Source organism: Parasteatoda tepidariorum, chromosome 7, assembly GCF_982258835.1.
Source record: "Parasteatoda tepidariorum strain Cologne lab strain chromosome 7, Ptep-v5.0, whole genome shotgun sequence".
Taxonomy (NCBI): Eukaryota; Metazoa; Arthropoda; class Arachnida; order Araneae; family Theridiidae; genus Parasteatoda; species Parasteatoda tepidariorum.
In genome coordinates, this window is record NC_141761.1 from 22196583 (window position 1) to 22220835 (window position 24253).

Here is a 24253-nt window from a genome sequence, read left to right on the forward strand (position 1 = left end):
ATGCACTTCGATTTAGCGAAGGCATATCGAAATGACTGAGTGGCCAGTTGACAATAATAATGCAAAGATCCTCAATAGCAATCAGTGCTTCATTGTACATAGCATCGCTGAATGCTATCGTTAGATCGTTGCAACGTGTGCGATGTTGATACCGTATATCATCAGTCATCGAATCTTCGTGATTATCCGTAACGTTTCTATACGGGCCGGAAAACATGTAGTTAATACTATAGCGAATAGTAGACGAATTTGCTTTGCATTACAGTACAATGCTGCATCAGCAAGCATCCATTCCCACTGGTTGACGTCTTCCAGCAAGCCGAGTTCATCTTTATACGTTGGATGCTGATGTCCATCGACTTTACGTTGCATCAACCAGTGTGCCTTACTTGCGGGTTGTCCATTTTTTTGTTTGAGCCCATGTGAAATATTGTGGTACTTCTGAGTAGAGTAATGTCCGTGCAAAGGCACCAAAAGCATCCGCACGATTACACAATTCAAAAAATTCAGTGAGTTTAGTTTTTGGTGGATTTATAGCTCGGTCAATCACTGTCTCGTTCGTGAAACATACGCTCTGACCGTTTTCAAGATGGACGGCTAAATGAATAACGGTTGGATCCCGATCATGAATTGGGAAACCAAAGATACGCCGAACAGCTTCATTGGAGCTGATGTACCGGCCAATTTGATACAGCGTTATTTCATAATTGTTATTCACTGGAAGAGCAGTCACATTGATATTTTCAACTCGAAATACTGCCATATCACTGCCTTTATTCACATACTTGAACTTGCAAATATATTTGATGCTCTTCTTTCAAGGGCGAGTATAAGTATTAGAGTTTAAAGTGAATTGTTGCAACGTGCGTGAATATTACTTTTTGATTTATCAGGTTTCTATGTCAAGTTTGGATTGGAATATTATTAAATAAAGATATATTTAAAATATACGTTAAATCTGTCCAAAAAATGAAAAAAAAATTAGTTATAAACCTATTCTCATACCTACTGAATATACATATAAAATTTCATCAAAATCGATCCAGCCGTTTAGGAGGAGTTTAACCACTAAAACTGTGACAAGAGATTTTTATATATATATATATATATATATATATATATATATATATATATATATATATATATATATATATATATATATATATATATATATATATATATATATATATATATATATATATATATATATATATATATATATATATATATATATATATATACACGAGGCCTGTCTAAAAAGTATCCGACCTTAATTTTTCCCTCGCAAAGTAATGATTCTAAGGCGGCACCATCGTGCACGGTGGAAGGAGGAACCTTAATGCACATGCTTGAATTTATTCACCGCGTTCGGTTGTGCCAGTCGCTAGCTGGTGGTCGCCAAGTAAGGTGCTGTTCGCAGCGTTAGTCGGATTTAGTTTTCTCGTAAGATGACTGAACAAATTGAGCAAAGATATTGCATCAAATTCTGTCAAAAGCTTGGTGATTCTCAAAGCCAAACAATTCGTAAATTTCAGCAGGTGTTTGGAGAAGAAGCGATGGGGGTAACACAAATTAAGGAGTGATTCATCCGATTCAAAGATGGTCGCACATCGGCGGAGAGTGAGTAGCGTTGTGGCAGGCCCCAAACATCTCGGAGTGCAGCTAATGTTGAGAGGTTACTAAATTTGATGATGGCAGATCGTCGTTTGACAGTGCGGGAGATTGCAGAAGAGGTTGGAGTGAGTACAGATTTTGCACATGCAATTTTGCGTGAAAATTTGAACATGAACCGAGTAGCTGCGAAATTCGTACCCAAGTTGTTGTCCCCGGAACAAAAAGACTTTCGTTTTGACGTTGCACAGGACCTTCTGAACACCGCCAACACTGATCTTGGGTTTCTGAATACCGTGAAAACTGGAGATGAGTCATGGGTGTACGGGTACGACCTAGAAACAAAAAGACAGTCGTCGCAATGGAAGCATCCCGATTCTCCAAAGCCAAAGAAAGCGCGGCAGGTGCGAAGCAAAATCAAGGTGATGCTGACTGTTTTCTTTGATGTCCGTGGAATTGTGCATCGCGAATACGCACATTAAGGACAAACAGTGACAAAGGAGTACTATCAAGATGTTCTCCGGCGACTTCATGAGGCAGTTCGGGGCAAAAGACCAGACTTGTGGACGGCGAACAACTGGCACTTGCATCATGCAACGCCCCTGCACATTCATCCCAATTGATCCACACTTTCTTAGCCAAACATGGAATTACTACCATTCGCCAACCTCCCTACTCTTCAGACCTGGCTCCTTGCGACTTCTGGTTGTTTCCAAAATTGAAGACGCCACTGAAAGGATCCCGTTTTGAGAGTAAAGAAGAGATAATGCGGAACGCGACGACGGTGCTGAACACCATTCCAAAAAAAAGACTTCCAGAGGTGTTTCCACCAGTCAAAGGATCGGTGGGCTAAGTGTGTGGAAGCACAAGGGGCCTACTTTGAAGGGGATTAGGGTCCCAACTCCGTCAGATATTTGAAATATTTTTTCTGGCCAAAGGTCGGATACTTTTTAGACAGGCCTCGTATTTAAACCAGAATTATTTTTTCCCTTTTTTACCAGAAATGACTACCATTGTGATGTGATTTTACCAAAATTTTTTTCCTTGCTTTATGCGTCTTTCCATCAAGTTTTGTTTTCATTTTAAACAATTTTAAAAAAATTTTAAACTTCGTGAAAAATATTCAAATTTCAAATATTGTTTCAATTGATTTAATAGAATTGTATTTATTGACAAAACTGTCTATTGAAGATACAGCAATATTAACTTGTAAACACAAAGATGACGCATAATGTTACATCCCATTTTCAATTGTTTGTTTTTATGCTGCTATCAAATATATCTTTTGGCTATATCACAATCAAAAAGAGTCCCACGATGTAGAAGAAAAATATAGCCCTTTGGTTTTAGTTTCTTCTAACCATACAGACTTCTGATACAAAATAATAATAATACCAACGATAATAACAGGAAAATAAGGATAATAAAAATAATCATACTTGTAATCAATATAAAGTTGAAGTTTTACAATTTTTTTGTGTTTAAAATCTTGTTACAACTTCGCGTAAAAGATAACATTAAAACAATTATCATTATTTAAAAGTACATCTAAAGTTCTAAATAAGGCCTCCAAAATTTACAAGCTTCTTTTCTTGGATGAGTAATAATTCCTTCATTACTTGTATTCAAATTATATACAGTGTAACTGAATGGTAATTGTTTTGGCCAACTTTTTTTCTCGCGTTCAGGAAGTGGATTTCTGAAAAACATAATTGATAATCGTACAAATTAGTTACACTCAATAAAAATTGAAAACAAAAACTTATATCCAAGCAATTTTGAAACAGATTAAAGCTTAAACTAATAGTACATTTTCAAAGTTTGATTTTTATTTTAATATTTGTAGACTACTCTTATTCAACCTAGAATTGCATTGTAAGGTGATTCAGCAATGTTAAAATTACACGAGTTGTTCTCAAATCCATCGAAATGTTTAAATGCAAAAATCTTTAGTTCAGGAATTAAGATTTAAAAAAATTAGAAAAGAATCTCTTAGGGTTTTGTTGGAGGAAAGATAAATCAAGTTTTTTTAAAGCTTAGAAAAAAAAAAGCAAATTTGGCACTGGAAATGCCTTCTCCTAAAAGGGCGTATACTACAGTTTTATGTGGAAGACGGCTTATAAAATATTATGAAAGTCCTAGTAAAAAGGGCATTATCCTTAACTGCAAGAGACGTTTTATGCTGCCAGGGAGATCGAGGACAGGATATGAACCCTGCCTGATGTCTTTAAGTAACATCTTGTGGGAAAAGGTAGTCTTGAAACATCCACTATCATTTTCAGGTCTGAAGAGAAGGGGTGCCCAGTCCTCCACCAGTTAATACCATCAGATTCAAAATATCCTCTGTTTGATGAAGTCCATGTATACTGTTAGATTTTTCATTCAGAAATAATGCAGCATACTGTCCAGTCAATTGGTGCCATCCATAATGGTTTGGTGCCATCCTTAGTTATTAAGTGGCCTAAAAAGGAAATTTCTGGCACACCAAACAGACATTTTGATGCATTCGCCGTTAAGCCATATCCGTTTAATATTTGAAATACGGCTCGCACATGCATTTTATGCTATTCCTCTGATTCACTAAAAATAAGGATATCATCGAGGTAAACATAGCAAAAAGGCAAATCTTCCAGAATTTCATTCATGAACATCAGAAGGGTTTGGGCGGCTCCGCATAGGCCAAAATTTAAAAAAGGAAATTTAAAAGGCCCAAAAGTCGTACACACAGCAGTTTTTTGTATGTCATCTGGGTGTACTGGAATGTGAAAATAAGCACGGACAATATCAATCTTTGAAAAAAGATTTTCGTTATGCAGCGCGTGTGTAAAATCTTGTATATGGGGAATTGGGTACTGATCCGGGGTTGTCATAGCGTTTAATTTCTTATAGTCTCCAACTGGTCGAATACTTCCCGAGCTTTCAGTAGCGACATGGAGTGGAGATGACCATGGTGACTTCGAGGCCGACAAATACCCTGCTCTAACATAAACAAAAATTCTCGTTATACAACATCGTATATTTCTGATCCGCCTAGGTTTATTGTGTACTAGCCGCCTAAGGCGGCCAGCTGTCCGCCACGCTGAAGGTTTTCACAAATAAAGTTTTTTAAAACGTAGCAGGAAATCTGAAGATTAGTGGACAATTAAAGTGTTCCTGTCCTGCAATTTTGTCTTCATATCCAGTTCTGCTGCAGATGTGTTATAGCTCTTGAGGATGTTTGAAATTATATAGCTACAACGCTTAAGAAAAAAAAACTAAAATGCTAAATACATGAAAAGAACACGAAAACGAATAAATGTTTTATGGTATCAATTTCTATTTCTATATAATTTTTTATGGTATCAAATTCTATTTCTATATCTGTTACGTCAAGCACTCAGGTATTATAATTTGATCTAGTTGTGCTTGTATAATTTTGATCTAGTTGCGCTTTCTACGTCATTTTGTTAACATCGTTTGGTTTGTTATTTAACATCGTTTGGTTTGTTATTTCTAAGTTAACTTTCAAAAAATTGGCTGGCATCAGCATTTTTATTCTTTAAGTTGCTTATTTTTTCTTTTGGAATTCGTTCCTTTTTAGCAAAATGTTTTTCAACCTAATCGAATTCTTTGCCGACTGTTCTCTGTATATATAAAGAAAATAAAGTAAATATTTTTAAAGTGTTGTAAAAAGAATTTTTAGTTGTACAAAGTACTACAATATCGCTACAAAAATTATCGTCTTCGCTTAAGAAAAAAAAATAGAGCGTGGAAAGAAGAAGAAAAACTTATTATAACAATTATGAACAGCGACAAATATATCAAAGCGAAGCGTTCTATTTACGTATCGAATATGTTGCCACATTTTTAATACAAAAGTTAAACTTTTCTCCACTTTAATAAATGTAAACTAATGCGAACTTTACAATTAAATTATTAATTCCTTCGTATATCATTGGTTTAAGTTGTCGAAAATTAATATTTCAATTGTAAGGTTCGCATTAGCATACATTTATAAGAGTGGGGAAAAGTATATGCATTTTTTAATAGTTTTTTGAATATGGCTCTTTGAAGACGAAAAAGCAGACGAAAAGCATAGACTTACAAAATGACTGATAACTAAATAACTAATCCAAATTTTTAAAAAAGAAAAAAAATACTTCTTCATTATGTCAAAACACAATTATGTGCCGAGTTTCGTGCCTGGGCGAGGCTTCTGGGGCGATATATTGTGATTACAGACACACACACACACACACAGCCGCTTTTATTATTATGTATAGATTAGCGGACCAGTAATGTACAATATTATGACACGTCTGCATAATTTTTGGTGTTAATTTAGTTAATTCGGAAAATTTGAAAATAATTTGTAATAATGTGTGTCACCTGAAATTAATTTTATTGAAAAAACATTAGTTTTGGCGGTTATGCCCAATAAAGCGGGTTCGATGTCAACGTATCTTCTCGTGTATTTACTGAGAGTGCGGGACTTGAACTCGTGGAATCATTCATTGCACAAACATTTAGAAGGGGATCCGTTCTAACTTCGCCTATTTTATCAGCTAGCTTAGCTAAATTTTCGACCAACTCTGAGCTAACGGAAAGAATTGTTTGTATCTCTGATAGTAAACGCGGCAGCCAAAAGGTTTTTAAAAAATCTTCATTTAAAGATGTATCTGCCAGTGTTCGCATTTTCCTCAACAAATGTGACGGTTTGTCGTCTCCTAATTGTAATTCAGAAAGACGTTAGCGAACTTGCTTATTTTCAGAGTCTGTGAATTCAACTATCCACCTTTCTTTGAAACTATTATATTTATGGGCAGCTGGAGGATTAAATAAAATATCTGAAACTGTCGATAAAGTCTCTGGCTCGACAGCTGCAGCGATATTGTTATATTTAGTTTGATCGTCAGTAATTCCTGATAAATCGAAATTACTTTCCGCCAGAACAAACCAAAGTTAGATATTATTCTTCCATATTGGTGGTAGTTTAACAGCTATACGTGCACTTTGGGTTTCAGTAAGATTCTGCTCACCTTCATTTGGCGTGCTGAACTTAAAATAGTAACAAGTTTAAACAGATTAAACTAATTCATGTAATAACGTAATGTCGGCATGCATTCTAAATTTAGAATTGGATTTATATAAATATCAATGCTACAAACTAAAATCTAATTACTAAGAGGAACAAATTGCATACCAAAACCAAACGAATGACAATAAAAACCTTCGTGAATCGTCACCAATCGTCGTAATCCAATAACTTTTCTATGAAAGTTGGTTTTAGTGTGCTGCGACGAGTGTGGTCAAAGCTGAAGAAAATGCTAAATGCTGATTTCTCTCAAAATTTTTTTTTCCTCAAACATAACATTAATATAACATAAACAAATTTAAACATTATCGGTCGTCTTGCTACCAAGCCAGGTGAGGCCTTGTGAAGAGGTTGAAAAGGTAGTTCTTCATCTGAAGGAGAATATTTATCACAGGGTTGCTTTTACCTGAGGATCTTAACTCGTCCAACTGGCGGTAAAGTTGGTGAGAGTGGCGAGCACCACAAGCGTTAAAGTTGAAAGTAAGGAGCAATTTTTTTTTACTTTAACAGCTTTGAAACAGTTTACAACTAGTATAGTCAAAGCCATAAAGGCAAAACTGTACAGTTTCATAACCTTTTACAACTGACATGGTTTCAAAACTGAAAAAAAAATTAAATTTAACTGGACATTGGAGCTAAGCTTTTTGCAAGATAATTAACACCGGATGTAGGTTGTGGTTTGTGTATTACCAAATAAACCCTGGAATGTAGTTTAATTAGTTTATCTGGTTATTCGACTTATCGTAGGAGATGGTAAATATTATACATTTTAATTTAAGCAGCTTTATAAGGCGGCCGTCTATGTGTAAGTGAGAGTATTGTATTATAACAGTCTAGGGTTACACATAGGGGGGTACGGTACACTGGAAACTCTTCATATATTAATGAGAATGGATGAATTATTGTACACTGGGACTCGAAGCCTCATTACGTCGTTCATGAGATTGACAGATTAGCCCTCTCAGCTGCAATAAGTACCCAGCTACAAGGAAATAATTGGATGGCTTTACTTGATGGAACTAGTTTGAGCAAAGAAATTCTAATTGACTAACCGTAATAGGTGAAAACAGTTAATAAACGGTTTTCTCACAGGTAGCAACCTTCTTTTACCTTCAATCTGTCGCTTATATAATAGTCGAGTTCTTGAATAGGTTCTTGTCTTTAGCGCCAAGTCTCCCATTTTGGGAACCTTTGCTTAAGAATTTTTTTCTCGCTGAGCAATTGACGTGCATATTTTTTATATTTTTTTATCGACTGTTGAAAGTTTTAAGTTTTATTAGAAATTTTCACAGAAAGTTCGAAGCGTAAATTATATGTTTAGAAATTGCCTAAATTTTATCAAAATCGCTTTTTTTTACTTCAAATGAAAATAATTTCAGAAAAAAATAATTTTTAAATTCGAGAAATTTAAAAATATTGAATATACAAAACAATTGTTCTGTCTTCATAAAGTCACAAACAAAATTTTAAAAAATTGATTTAGAACGATTTTACAGTTGTTTATTTAAAGAGGTCCCAAAATGGGAGACATGGCATCTTCTGACTAACCCCACCCTCAACGCATTTACAAAAGGGGAAATATTCCTGGATTCTTCTTTCTCATACTTAGTACCCTCTCTTTTGTTGTTGAAGGTCAAATGTTATCAGTGCAGGTGTTGAATTACTCATTGTGACCCTTCCCATTTTCCATTCAGTCACATGGAATGTTTCAAAATGTGAGATAAAAAAATTTTTCTCAGTAGTTTATCTGATCGTTTGGTGAGTGTGGTTCTATTTCTCTATCGAACTTTCCAAAAATGGCTCGCAACTTTTTAACTGTACAACAGGCATTGGATTATATGGAAACATTAGATTCTGATGAATTCTCAGGTGATGAATGTAGTATTACGTGCTTACCACCTGATCCAAGTAAGGTAACTGACGAGGAAGATTTTCAAGATGTTTCGCCAGTAGACGTCTGCGGAGAAGTAGAGCTGAATGTAAAACTTAATAAAACAAGGAATTCTTCAAGGAAAAAAACATCTTTTAAAAAGAAGAAGAGGTCTCTCCCTGAAAATTATTCTTCGAGTGATGAAGATGATTTGCCTACAATTGAAAATAAGCAAGTAAAACCTAAAAAAAATCGCGAAAGTGATGAAATCAGTCTCAGTTATAACAAACGGTACTGGAACGCAAAACAAGAAGAAATCTAAAAGAAAATTCTATAATTGGGACAAAGCTGATAAATTGGATTCTATTCAATCAGAAAAAACACCACAATTAGAAGAAATTAACCCTGAATTAGCAGGTAAAACTCCGTATGAACTTTTTACAATGTATTTTGATTATGATATTTTGAATCTGATAAAAGAAGAGACGTTAAGATACGCTAAGCAGAACAACAACTATGCATTTTCTTTATCTGAAAAGTCCTTAGATTTGTTTTTAGGAATCTTATTGTTTAGCGGATACCATTCATTGCCGCAAGAGGATTTATACTGGAGCAATGCAGAAGATTGCAATCTGCCCTTTATACAAAATGCCATGAGTAGGCAAAAATTTAGAGAGATAAAAAAGTACATTCATTTATGCAATAATGACACAATTGATACCTCTGTCAAGTTGGCCAAAGTGAGATGCTTTATTGAGATGTTTTGTAAGAAACTGCAACAATTTGGAACATTTTCTGAATACTTAAGTATTGATGAGGAAATGATTCCGTATACAGGGAGACATTCTGCAAAGATGTACATGCGAGGAAAACCCATAAAATTTGGTTATAAATTGTGGGTTCTCGCTTCTTCACAAGGATATCCATATAATTTGCAGGTTTATGTGGGAAAAGAAACATCAGCTGAATGTAATACACCCCTCGGAACAAGAGTTGTCTTAGATTTGATAGAATGTATCGAAAACAGTCGACGACATAAAGTGTATGTTGACAATTTTTTCAACTCTCTGACATTGCTGGAAGAAATGCGAAAAAGGGGATTCCGTATAACTGGAACGGTGCGAGAGAACAGACTTCAAGATTGTCCTTTGCAAGACAGTAAGGACTTAGTGAAAAAAGAAAGAGGAACATCTGTCTGCATTACAACAAAGAGTGTTAGTGTTGTGAAATGGAAAGACAATAAAATTGTTTGCCTGGCATCAAATTTTGAAGAAATGGAACCTATAGGACAAGCAAAACGTTGGTGCCAAAAGTCCAGGAGGAAAATTGATTTACCTCAGCCTGGAGTAGTTGCCTCATATAATCAAAACATGGGTGGTGTTGATCTTCTTGACCGATTTTTGAGTTCTTACAGACCTAAAATAAAAGGTAAAAAGTGGTGGTGGCCCTTTTTCACAAACACTCTTAATATGGCTGTGATAGCAGCATGGAGGGTTCATCGTGAGGTTAATGGACAAATGTCACAATTAACATTTCTTCGAGATGTAGTTATGGGTTTAATAAAATCCGAAAGACAAGAAACTGTGCATAATGGACTTGGACCGCATGGGCAAGTAAATACCAACATACGTTTTGATGGAATTAATCACTTCATTACACAGGCTGGTAAGCAGTCAAAATGTAAGTCGTGCAAAAAGAACACTTGTTTGTGTTGTGAAAAATGTAAAGTAATGCTTCACAAAAATTGTACGATTTTGTTTCATACAAAAATGTAAAACAGGAAAATTTAAAGAAGATGAATAAAACAGGTAAAAATATTAATGAACTATTTTGCTTCTTCGTTCAAGCATGTTTATATAATATTTAACTTTATTGATCCCACTGAAACAGATTTTGCGATTTTTATCAATATATATACGAGTAATGAAACTAAACATTCAACTTATAGTGTAGTGTGCAAGTGAGCCATCTTAGTCCCATTAAACGCCATGTCTCCCATTTTGGGACCCTATTATATCTTTGAAATAATTAAAGTTTTTTGAAAAATTTAAAGCTCATATGATTAGATATGCTTATTACACCTTAAAACATACCGAAGTTACAATTTTCTCTCAACGGTTTATATAGCGGCTTTTAATGGGTTAAAGTATTAACCAGGGAGGCGCCTTCAATATAAGAAAAATCGATCTCATGGTGATCTAATGGTCGCATGTTGGATCGGCATTATGGGTAGTATATAAAAATGTCTTTTTGGAGTAAGAATTATTTTAGAACAATAATTTACATCTGTAAAAATTTCTATGCTAATTTAAACATGCGTGATTCCTGACAATCTGGGCAATATATATAGCAATATATTAGCAATATATTTTGGTTAAATATTATTACTCGAAATAACTTGTATCTTAATAAATAGTTTGAAACAAAAATAACAATGTTTTTAGGTGTTATTTTATATCCTAAAAATCTATATGTATGGAATATGTTAGTAAGTCCTGTCTGAAACTTACCCTTTAAGAAGTAAATCACATTAATATTATATTCAGAAGTTATTTAAGTGTACAAGAAATTCATTTTATTCAAGAACTATTAGATTTAGGGTCTATTAAAAATTTATCGAAAAGCAACAATTTTGGACCATGCATATAAAGAATGTCTTTTATTAAATTTTGATTGTTACACTAACTGAAAAAAAATTACTGTATTTTGCTGCATTCAAATTATATTCATTAAATTTGATAAACATTCCTTGTCCAAGTGATTACAGCTCAAAACCTGTATTGGTCATCAAATTTAGAGATATTTTAAAGAAAGAATTTTGAAATTTCTTATTATTATCATGACCTTGCTAAGATTTCTTTCAATAGTTCTATCCTTAGAAAATGTATACAAGAAATGAATAAGCTTAGTTTCTGTGAATTTATTCATTGAATTTATTTCATTGAAGGAATTTTATATCAAAATTGTATTTCATTTAAAATAGTTAAGCTTAAGGTAATGTCTCAGCCATTTAAAACCATGGATTTAAATATGGCTCTGCAAAGATGAAATTTCAGTTGTTAAAATTTCAACGCCATAACATTATTTAGTAAACACAAAACGGTTTTTTCTTTTATATATTTGAATTAACTTGTCACTTTCATGAATGTGTAAATACAGTGCACTCCCGATTATCTGGGTTAATCACCGGGACAGGTTGCACGAACAATCGAAAAACCCGGATAATCCGAAAACTCCTTTAATTAAAGAAAAATCAATATCAGTACAAAGAATATAAATATTACTGACATTTGCATGCTGGATAACATCAAACTAGGAATTTTCCTTTAAAAAAAATGTGTAATGAGTCTTCGTTATATATCGATACACATGTTTTACGAACCGCAGTAATGTCACCGTAATCAAATCCTCCCATATAACCTAATAAAGTTTCCACAGAGCAACAGAGATAGAGATTGTATTTCCCTCATTTACTACATCTTCTGCATCAGTTACTATCATCACTATTTGATTTAACAACATAACGATGTCTTCATCTGTCAAATGCAGGAAGTCAGGCTCACATGCATCACTTTGAAACCAATCTTCAAAATTTTATTCGTCAAGAATTTCGAAACCTCAGATTTCTTTTGCTTGTTCGAGAATACTGTTATCATATATTTCTTGAACATCTGAAGAAAATTGCTCATCAAGCTATAAGATCTTTCTCCAAGATCGTGATAAAGTAGCCGGTTTTACCTTTGACCATGCTGCTAATATTCCATATACTTCAATCCAATAACGAATATTGCTTCCAAAAATTTGGTAGTGTTATAACTTCATGAATAAATTTTTTTTTAATCTTTAAAATGTTTCTTTATATTTTTCGTGTGACTCCGGAATGAGCACGGATAATCCGCAAACCGGATAATCCGCGCACGGATAATCGAGAGTGTACTGTAGTCACTTTTTAACGCTGCCGCCTTGAAAATTATCTTATAAAAAATTTACTTACCCAGTTCGAGCAAAATTTGTCCATTTATGAATAATATCTCTGCTAAATCTCTTATCTTCTTCGGTATATTTTTTCTTGTTAATTATTGGCTTTCCAAAGACAAATTGAAGTTCATAGGAATGTCTTACTCCTATCCACTGTGCGGCAGGATCCTTGCGAGAAATATGAGTTAACCAATATAACCTCGAATTACCCCAGTTCTCAGCAAAAATTAAACTCGGACAATCCATCGTTATATCTCCAACAAAGTGTGTTACAGCTCTTAATATGTCTGAAGAATTTTCCTTGTTCACGTTTTTAAAATAAAAGTCTATTACCGCTTCGGGTGAAACTTCTACATCAAATATTTTTAAAGATCTTTTAACTACATCTCTGGCCTGGAGAAAAGTTAGCTTTGGTGTTTTATTTATTGGGAAGAGATCGGGAAAAAAATAAACCAAAACAATTGTACCTTCATCTTTATTGGTGCCGATAAGATTGGGTATATTTGGGAAATTACCAGATTTCAAAGCAGTTCGAGGGTTTTCTGGAAGAAATTTACTACCATACCAAGGTTTGAAATACTCAAGGACTTTGGATGTAATTGTATCTTCAGCGTGTGTAAGCTCATATGGACTCTTCGCTTTCAAGCATCTTAATATTTCCTTTGAATTGTTAGGAAATATTTGTGATTCATTGCGGCAATTAACTAATTTAGCAAAATAATTTGCTCTAGATAAAGAAACCTTATAATCTTGATTGTAGTATGGTAAGACATTTGAACCACTCTCCTGTATCCCCTTTTGAAACAACCCTTTCGAAAGAGGAGAAATCATATGGGAACTAACGGAGGTCGCCCCTGCACTTTGACCGAACAGTGTAATACTGCTTGGATCACCGCCAAAACTATGAATATTTGCTTTAATCCACTTCATAGCTAAAAGTTGGTCATATATACCAACATTTCCTGGAGCTTCATCAGTGCCAGAATTTAGGAAACCGAACGATCCTAGCCTATAATTCATGCTGGCTACAATGACATTTCCGTATGAAGCTATTACTCCCCCATCATACATGGGCGCAGATGCAGACCCTAGAAAAAATGCTCCACCATAAATCCAAACTAAAACAGGTAATTTTTCAGTTGTGTTACAAAAACAATGAACTGGTGTCCATATATTTAAATATAGGCAGTCTTCACTAATTTTTAATGTTTTAGGGATGGCGGGAACGCCTCTACTTGAATATTGTTCGCATGCGGGTGATTTTTTATTGGCTATTATTGTTTTTCCCCACTTTGTTATTGGTTCAGGCTTAGCATACCGTTTCTCTCCTATTGGAGGTTTTGCAAATGGAATACCAAGAAAGGCTGTGACTATAGTATTGCTCACTTTAACATACTTGCCAATAACAGATCCCTGGATAGTCTCCACTAGAGGTGCATAGTTACTTTTAGAGTAATATTCAATACAGCATGCGCTGTGATATATACTAACCAGTATAAAGAAATATCGCATACCTGGAAGAAAATAATTCATATATGATTTCAATAGGCAAAAGAATCCCATTTTATGCATAATTTTGATTTTAATAAAATATAATTAAACAGTGCTTTGTTGGACAGTTGTTTATGCTGCAAGTAGCTCGAAAATATATTCCAAATTTCTCGTAAAATGTGATTTTGCGAAAATTGTGTATCAAAATGTGTCCAACTAATTAGAAATGGTTGGTTATCTGATAGTTCATGATTGTAAAAAAAAAGCAACGCATTTTCTTTAAGCAATTTTGTGTCATTCCCGGCAGTACGTGTAATTTTCAATAGAATGAGGGATATAATTTTCAGTCTAGATCACTTGATTCAACGCTAGTTTTCTTTCGGATTTTTGGGGATTAAGAATTATTCCAAAAATTAAAAAAGCTGACCACATGAGTGAACTTTTTTTAGTACCGACTCAAATAAAATACATTTGTATCGCACGTAGAGGTTTAGTATAAGTTAGAATCTCTTGATCCTTGGTTCATCTCAAATTTACATGTAATATTACTTAAAATATTATCAATAAAATATTTCTTTTTCTTCCCTTGTACTGGCAACTAAGCCCCCTATCAAAAATTAATTATAACTAAATTATGTTTTAAGAATTTATGCGGTCTTTAAGCTGATAGTAAGACAAGTGTGTCTTCGTATGTGGAAAAGTCTTCATCTCAAAATGAAAAAGCGATCGCAGGTTACTCATTAGCAAAATGGTTGTAGTCCAATTTTTTTATAACCCTCTTTATTTGTGATATTCACCTGAATTAGCATTGAAAATTATCCAGTTTGAACTGCAGGTAAGAATTTCTGATTCTTAATTGAAACAATGAAAACAAAAATATCGTTCAAATGATGAAATTCTATTTTATTCACAGCTCAGGAAGTATTTATGGGATCTCTCTGGTCCCATATCTCAAAAATAAACCCACCAACTTAATGCATAATAAAATTAAAAGTGAAAAAAAAAGAATTCCAAAAAAATTATCAAACAGCAGCCGCCGCTATAGCAACGCATGCAATGACGTCACATGGGCGCAGTTTACTATTACTCTTGAACACAGTTGAAAAGTGTGATGACACAGCAGTGTGATGACGTTCAAAAAAGGTGTGCACGCCATCAAACCTAAAACAAGGCCCATTTTTCCAATGGGTAAAAAAAAAGCTACATCGCAGAAATTCAGTTACATTTATGTAAAATTGGTCATTAAAAATTTCGTCAAATTAAAGCGATTGTACCAGCAAAACCGTTGGTACAATTTATCCGATTCCCAATTAATGTGCCGTGGCACATTAAGATACATTGGAGCAGGAAGAGGGGTTTATGTCTTAAAGTCTACTACTAATACTTTTATACCAATTAATTGTTATACAAAAAAAACGTTTTAAATTAAAGTTATAGGATGAAGTTTTGAATTTATGTGAAATAGGAGTATTTTGCCTTTTGCTGGACAAGGTAAAGCTGTGAGGCTTTAATCCATGGAAGTTCCAGTTTTATTTTGCTTTTACATAGGGGAGAGGGGGGCACATGTGAACAAATTTTTTTATTTCTTCATTTTTCAAAAAATATCATTAATTTCTCACAGTAAAGAAGTCCATATGTTTAAATAGTCTTTTCTTTGTCTTATGCAATTTTTTGAGATTTTTCAATAAAATATTTCTTTACTTTATGATATTTTAGAAAAATGACTTCAATTGTTCACATGTGCCCCTATTGGGGGCACATGTGAACATGCCTGGGGCACATATGAACAAGATTAAAAACTCAAAGCAAGCATCATATTTAAAGAAAAAAATCTTAAATATATCAGATATAGATACGTATTATACTGAAGGGGTTGTAGCTTACTATGTGAATTTAAACTGTACAACAGTACTGTCAATAAGAAAATAATTTTTCAGCTGTACAATAATTTTTCCACTGTTGGGTTTTTCTCAACTTCATGTTCCTCAGGAGTTGTAATGGGCCTTTTTCTTTCCTCTCTAATACTCTTTTATGCTTTTTTTTCTTCATTTTTTCTATCTTTTCATTTGTAGTTTAGCAATTCCATCTTTCTCAGGTGTATCAGTTAATATGCGTGATGCGCGATCAACCATTTAATAAAATTAAAAAAAAATTAAAGAAAAAATTGATAAATTAATTATGGAAAATTAAATTATAATAATTTTAAACTCATACATATTTTTTAAGCTTATAATATCATGTGGATAATAATCTTAATACTATGTAGGGGCACATGTGAAATGTTCACATCTGCCCCAGATGATTTGTTCACAAGTGCCCCATCACCCTTCTTAAACCTTACTTGAAAAATAAAGAATTTTTAATTGAGTAAAAAAAAAGTAGTAATTGTCATAAACTTACCTGAATGTTCATATGATGATCTGCAATAGTTAATTTTAGTTTATTAGTTCATTTATACTATGCTTTCACTTGAAGAAGCGAGTGATTATAATATATACAACACCAGCTGATACAAAGAAATTGTCAGAATAGAACAACAAAATGTCTCATTGTTCTGAAAGTTTTGCAGAGGGGTAGGACTAGTACTGCCATCAATTGAAAATTTTTCAAGATTTTTTATTTCAAATCTTATTGGTAAAACATACCATGTTCACATGTGCCCCCTGTTCACAAGTTCCCCCCTCTCCCCTACTTGTGCACGGCAAGGTTACAGCAGAAACTCCTGAAAGACTCAAAAGTAAATAGTTTAACAATCTAAGGTAAATAATAAGCGTTTACGTAATATGCAGCTATTCATATTTTATATTATTATTAACCAGCAGAGTACATGTTCCTTATACGTGAGTAAAAAAGGAATCAATAAATCTGCATTAGTACTGAGCAATTCTACAAAATCATACACAAAATTGAAATACCAATACATGTTCCTTAAACGTGAGTAAAAAAGGAATCAATAAATCTGCATTAGTACTGAGCAATTCTACAAAATCATACACAAAATTGAAATACCAATACCGATATAATTAATAAAGCTAAAATAATTCCAATGTCTTTTTTAATATGTTTATTAATATTTTTTGCCCCTACGGGTGTATTTAGATTATTAGATTTAGCAAATGTCCGTTTTTAATATCTCATCCTATAAAAAGTAAGATTTTTTGTATTCTTATCTACTTGCTTAATGCGCTTGCTCGAGGACAACTCAAGCGATTCATAATTTACCACAATCAAGCAATATCCTCCAATATTTTTTTTGAGGGCCCGTTATAAACTTTTCTTTCTAGAGAATCTATCATAAAATGCTCAGTTTCAGTCAATATGAAGTTTACTCCTGAAATATTTTGTATCTACATTAGTCTAGTTGGCACCTATAAAAACTGAACCAATTACCATGACATAGTAATGTGTATTACAAAAAATAATTAAGCATCATTGACACCATACAGTAATCTATAATATACTGTAATTTACGTTTCTAATAAACGAATTATTACCATTTTTTCTATTAATTTGTTTTTTAATCATTGCTTATTTTTGAAGTTAAACGTTTAACGCTGCATTTTTATTGGCCGGGAAATCACATGGTAGGATCCAGTTTTCCCTCATTCATTTCCATATCGTTTTGGTTCTCACTAGCATACAAATAATAAAAGTAATTTTTTTCCATAAAAATTTTTTTAGTTTGTTTTTATACACATATAATTTAACAGGGTAGTATTTTTTTTCAAATGTAGTAGATAACAATTGCAAAAAATGAGTGAAAACAATCCCACGGACAATGCGACGGATTTCAGGTTATGTCAAGGTACGTCTCTTGCGAATATCAATTGATTGTTAAGTTTTCTCTGCTGAAATTACATTATGACGCATTCACATACATTATTAATGCAAATACATTTTCCAGGGCGAGACGATGAGGCAACCCCAAGCACTTCCACTGGTACAAGAGGTCCACGAGGGAAAAATGCACAATATTACCGTTATTACAGAGCATGGAATCGAGCGGAGCAGGAAAAAGAGTCGTTGAATAGAACTAGTGATCCTTCTACGACTGCTGATTCTTGTACAATTAGCGTCGCAGGTTGCGAAGTTTAACTTCTTCCTCGCGGAGGGACTCCACACACTATTTTTTTCTGATTATAATACACTTAATATAAGGTATAAAGTATAATACACTGATAACACATAATAAAGTATAATACACTTAATATAAATTTTAATTGTAGATCATTACATTGAAAAACAGTATAACGAAATTTTACTTTTCTTCTAAACGAATTAGTACCATTTCTCGACTAATTTTAATTTTTAATTCGAAGCTATTTTTTTTTTAATTTCAATTAATTCATATCACCAAAATTAATTAAAAACATTGGCGGCACTAATAGTTTGGTGATTTTTTTTGTTTTTCTTAAATTAATTAGTACCATTTCTTCATTACTTAGGTATTTAACACAATGACTTTTTTTTATTTAAATTAGTATTTATCAAGAAAATCAATTAAGCATAAGTGGCGGCAGAAATGGTTCGGCGACTACACACTATTTCTCCATTAATTTTGCTTTCGAGGAAATTTTTTTTTCAATTGCCGGGGGTTTTAAACAATTTAATTTCATAAAAACAAAGTTTAAAAGCATAACTATAGACAAAACTAACAAGTGGATAATTTTAGAATTACCAATATGGTTAAGTAAATCAGTTCTGCTTCGTTTTGATTCACTGAGTTAGTCTTCCATAACGAAGAAAAAATAATTAAACATTAAAAGACGTGCAATAAATCCCTTAGAGTTATAAGCTACGAAAAATGACTGAAGTTATCTTAAAAATATGTGAGTAAACAAAACTAAATTGACTGAGGTTCAAGTTTCAGCAATGGCGATTTCTAAGCCAAATAAAAAGTTCCATTTCTTTTAATGCCTCTCCTGAACGATCGAATTGAAATATTTAAAAGAATTTTAGGATCAGAAACAATAGCAGCCCCTTTTACAAACTCTCCATATTTCAGAACGCTAACCGAAATGGTTCTTTAATCATAAGAAGTCACAAACAAACTCTTCATTTTATTGTTATAGTTGACATCTATCTATGTTATATAAAACGCTAATACGTATGTATCAATAAAACCGATGATATTTCTTTTCTCGCGTTGGCACCAGTTATCATTTTTAATTGATTGGCTTCGGCGCGCAAGAGCACGTAGTGAGCATCATATGGCTAATCTATATTACATAAAACGCTAATACGTTTTAATTGATAGGCTTCGGCGCGCAAGAGCACGTAGTGAGCATCATATGTCTTATCGGGTGAATTCTCACCGAATTATCAAAAAAATTCTCACAAAATTATCTTCATCGAAGCCGATGCTTTACATCCGGCGTTCAGTACTATTCCATATTGTTTCACAACACATGGTTTTAGCTCTCTGGTGGGAAAGACTTTAAAAAAAATTACAACAGTTATTTTTCTCAACAACTGAAATTTAGAATAGAATAGTAATAATTTAGAATGATTAAGAAAAATATGTGAACTGTTTGCAATTTCAAATTAATATTGAAATGCACAAGTTTAGAATTTTCTACAGTGAAAAGTTTTCGGAACTTCAGTGTTCAAAAAAGTATACAAAAGCTAGACGTTAAGAAAGTATCCAATGAGCGAGCAAAGCGAGCATCGGATTGCGAAGCAATCCGAAATGAACTGCGAAAGCAGTTCCGGGGGTTGGCGAGCGCTAGCGAGCAGGGGGCGAAGCCTCCTAGTATTATATAAAACGCTAATACGTATGTATCAATAAAACTGATGACATTTCTTTTCTCGCGTTGGCAACAGTTTTCATTATTAATTGATAGGCTTCGGCGCGCAAGAGCACGTAGTGAGCATCATATGTCTAATCGGGTGAATTCTCACCGAATTATCAAAAAAATTCTCACAAAATTATCTTCATCAAAGCAGATGCTTTACATCCGACGTTCTGTACTGTTTCATATTGTTTTACAACACATGGTTTTAGCCCTCTGGTGGGAAAGACTTTAAAACAAAACTTACAACAGTTACTTTTCTCAACAACTGAAATTTAGAATAGTGTGATTAAAAAAAATATGTGAACTGTTCGCAATTTCAAATTAATATTGAAATGCACTGGTTTAGAATTTTCTACAGTGAAACGTTTTCGGAACTTCAGTGTTCAAAAAAGTATACAAAAGCTAGACGTTAAGAACGTATCCAATGAGAGAGCATCGGATTGCGAAGCAATCCGAAATGAACTGCGAAGGCAGTTCCGGGGGTTGGTGAGCACCAGCAAGCAGGGGGCGAAGCCTCCTAGTTGTTTTATTAAAAATTTAACTGCTTCGGAAATTTTAAAGCATGAGTTGCATTAATTACCTTTATATTATCGCCCTTTTCAGTTTTTGCTTTATAATCTTGCACACATGAAAAGTAGATACATTATATTTTTACATTTTTATAACAAACAACAAACAGCAGACCAACATTATATGAATATGGTGCCAAGATTATATTTTAAATCTTGTTAAGGAGCAGCAACTTGGCAAAATTTAGGAATCCCTGTATGAGTCCATACGTAACGCAATGGGATTAGAAACATAATGATGTTGAGTGAATCTATTGAAAAATCACTGTTTTAAATTTTAAAAAATCTGTATTTTTTAACATAATTATTTTTAGCTTGAAGTTTTTCAGATTTATTTATTTTGTAAAATTATTTATTTTAAAAAAATTAACTATTAATAAAGTAATCTGCACGGGGAAAAAATTCAGGAAAAATTACCGAATAGTAATGACATTTCACGTCAATAAAATCATAATTCTGGTTAACAAATCCATGATACACGGTATTTAAACCATTTATTAGGTAATTTTTCAGTTCATCTAGTTACCGTGTTCCGGATATTGCGTGCTCCAAATTATTCCGCGTTTACCATTTTTTTTTGCATATTATAAAACCGTGTTTATTTGCTAATTTTACGAAATTCATAACTAAAACTCTTCAATAAAAATTAAAGAGCTTTTTGATGTTCCCCTACAGTAAAAAAGGTATTAGGTGCCTATTAAAACTGCATTTATACTGTATGGTTTTCTTACAGATAATATGAAAAATGTATTTTGAACGTATCAAACGAAATCCCTCGAAAGTGGTAAATTTTGACTATCAGGAGTCGGCTTCATTATTTTAAAAGATACTGAATAGAGTAATTCGTTGTTTAGATTGGAATAACCATTAAAAATGTATTTTTCTTAATCTAATAACGTAAAAACACCGAAGAGTACAAAAAATGATAATAAATAAATAAATAGAATTATATCAGATTTTTTAATTGTGTTGGTAGTTGTCTTTCAGTTTTCAGTACTGATTTAGTGCTAGTTTATCTTTTTCACCAGTATGGAGAACGGGTATTCAAATAGTAGTAAATATGCCACAAGAATATGTATAAAAATCCCAAGAATAGTACGTACACTTACCCTTTGGCCCAGAATTTTCATTAAACATTTTTTTATACTTTTTTACATTATTTTGCATTAATAGAGTCAAAATAAGTGAAAAATGCTGTATTTACCATTTCAATAATTAATGAATAATTAATGAGTATGAAATACAACATGAAACACTGGTGTCTTTTTTTGGGTTAAAGTGAACACAAACACAAATAACATTTAAAAAAAAAATTTCACTTACTTGCAGTTATTTAAATCTAAGAGAAACAGTTATTCATCATTGACACTTATTTAATTTGGGAAATTAATTATTGATAAATTAATTATTGATAAATTTTTGAATTCAAGTGAGAAAAAAAAAACTTTTCAAGTCACTTTTTTTGGATACTTTATTTTAATACAAGTATAATTTCAATAATCAAACTTTTTTTAATAACTACTGGACTGTTTTTTTTTAAATTAAAAACATCAAAATATATTTTTGCTTGTAATTTGTGTGTCAGAAAAAAAATATATATAAAACGGACACCATTGCCTCCTTTGCATCAAGGGACAAATGATTGAGTGAATTTTTATTATCATAACAATAAAAAAACGACCTTAATTTTTATTAAAAGTTTTGTGCTGATTAAAAGCTAACGAAAAGCTTTGACGATAGCAACATTCCGATTAAAAATGTTCGCATTTAAATTCCAACAAGAACATAAGAGGACGAGTAAAATTTGCACACAAAAATGAAGACCTGTTAAATTCCCGTTTTTGTCCCGTCGGTAGGAGTACCTGGAAAATTTCTTTGGGAAAAGATATATAATATATCCTTATAGTTTATGAACTCAAAACTCAGGTTCTAATTGCGATGTTAAATTTCATCTATTCATTATTTCCCATTTGTTAATAAGTGCTTAACCTTTTGGTTACGGCTGGTACAACATGTGGACCACAGGTGATGGTACAACATGGAACACCGTAAGTAAAGGGTACTTTTTTAGATGTCCCAACTATTACCTTTAATGTTACCTTAAATATGAACTTATTGTATATGTTTTAACAATTATTTTTATTCCTCGAGCCAATCCTTCCTCATACTGAAGCGAAATAAACCTTAAAATGTGACATTCAGCCCAGTTTTGACAGTGTAGAAAAAGAAAGAAAATAAAATAGGTTGCTTATAGTTTAAATAAAATTACAAACATTATATATTATCAAATAAAGCTACTTTAGAAAATTTAGTATTTTGATGAAAAAAAATAGATGCTTTTCCTGCTTAACAATAAGTAAAAGCCTTTGTATTATGTTTTATAAATTTGATTTTTTTGCTTGTTTGTAGTAGTAGACTGACGTAATTATTTACTTTCAAAACAGTTTTTTTTAATTATATGAACCAAAAATGTACTTTTCTCCAGAATTTTATGCATTTTTTTTCCTTCATCCGGGGGGGGGGGAGAATTACCCTTTTTATATTTGAAAAAAGGCATCAGATGTAGATGAATAAATGTTAATAAATAACATTTATTCTGCACAATACAACGATGAAACTCCAACCTACAGAAAACTTGCCCCTATCAAAATTTTGTATTTAAGTCAAACATCGTTTTTATATCCAGTAAAAAAAGTACCAGTTTTTTTAAAAATTAAATATCTTGGAGTTAAAATAATATTTCCTCTGCAAATTTATTACATAAAGTAATTTAACATGCATTTTTTCAAAAAAATATTTAATATATGTTGAAAGCAAAACTGTTTGATAATTTTTATTTTCAAATTTTTTATTCTAAAAATATTATTTCCGCTTTTTTAGTATGATGTACAAAAAATTGCTATAATACTTTGATTAGAATCACTTACCCATATTACTTATTGTTACTCTACAGAAGAACATTTGCTTTAACAGTTAGTTTGAAAAAACCTTAAGTCCCAACTAAAAATGTTCTATGAATGACATTTCTAGTTATATAAGGTTTTTCAAACCGGGTATAAGAGATTTTTCAAACAAATGACTATATCACGTAGTTGTACTACAAAAACAAAATCTTTACGAGAAGTCGTGCAAGAAGTATATTAATCCTAAGTATCGATTAAATACGAATTCATCAATTTTTTTCCTCTTACAATTTGACCGTGTTAAACAGTAAATTATGTAATAATTATCATATGAATTAATAATTTAAGATAAATTGTTTAAATTATAAATACAAAGTAATCATTTTAAATGTCTTAAATTAAATATGCGGTACAAAATTGTAATTATCTCTCTTGATTAAAAAATCGTAAAATGTACAGGGAGAAGGATGGAACACATACTTTACATTTACATTACCTTTTATTTTGTTGTACGAAAAGTACATGAAACTTGAAATTACGAATGAATGTGCAAGGAGTTCGTTGAACTAAAAAAAATTAAAAATTCGATAAGTAGTTGAAAGTCATCAACTACTATTTTACTTTTAGAAAAAAGACAAGTTGTTCAATCTACTAAACGCTGAAATACAACTACAAACGTTAAAAATAAACGCGAATATTTTTCAAAATTCCAATTTGTTCGAAAGTTCCCTTTTTTACTTTATTTAATGCTTATATATTCACTGTTAGTCAAAAAACTGATTTCTTTCGAGATCATTTCTGTCGAAACATTAATTTCTCTTTTGATTTTATATCAAAAGTCTTAAAAAATGATAAATAAAATAAAATAAATAAGAGAAAAAGATCAGCTGTTCGCAAATATAAATCTCAAAAATTATATCGTTTTTTTTTTTTAAAAAAAGTCTCAATTCCAATCAAAACTG

The 24253-nt window shown here is 32.3% G+C and overlaps 2 protein-coding genes across 4 annotated transcripts in view; one reads left to right on the forward strand and one right to left on the reverse strand.

The window, feature by feature from the left end:
- The first annotated feature begins 1691 nt into the window (after positions 1-1691).
- LOC147806947 (uncharacterized) lies at positions 1692-2093 on the forward strand. Its single transcript, XM_087168709.1, has one exon. The coding sequence runs from the start codon at positions 1692-1694 to the stop codon at positions 2091-2093; it is 402 nt and encodes a 133-aa protein (XP_087024835.1).
- A 653-nt stretch (positions 2094-2746) lies between these two features.
- The window catches only part of LOC107454551 (cholinesterase-like), a 125247-nt gene continuing 103740 nt past the window's right edge, over positions 2747-24253 (reverse strand). Inside the window, exons 1-3 of one of the 3 annotated variants that reach the window (XM_016071783.4) lie at positions 23316-23466; positions 12550-14047; positions 2747-3310 (exon numbers count right to left, since the gene is read on the reverse strand). In XM_016071783.4, the coding sequence (XP_015927269.4) occupies positions 3160-3310; positions 12550-14047; positions 23316-23349 (1683 nt within the window). In that variant the 5' untranslated portion in view covers positions 23350-23466 and the 3' untranslated portion in view covers positions 2747-3159. Of the gene's footprint in view, positions 3311-12549; positions 14048-23315; positions 23467-24253 lie in introns of those variants that run through there. The other 2 variants (XR_011637361.2, XR_015435749.1) reach the window with 2 other exon arrangements.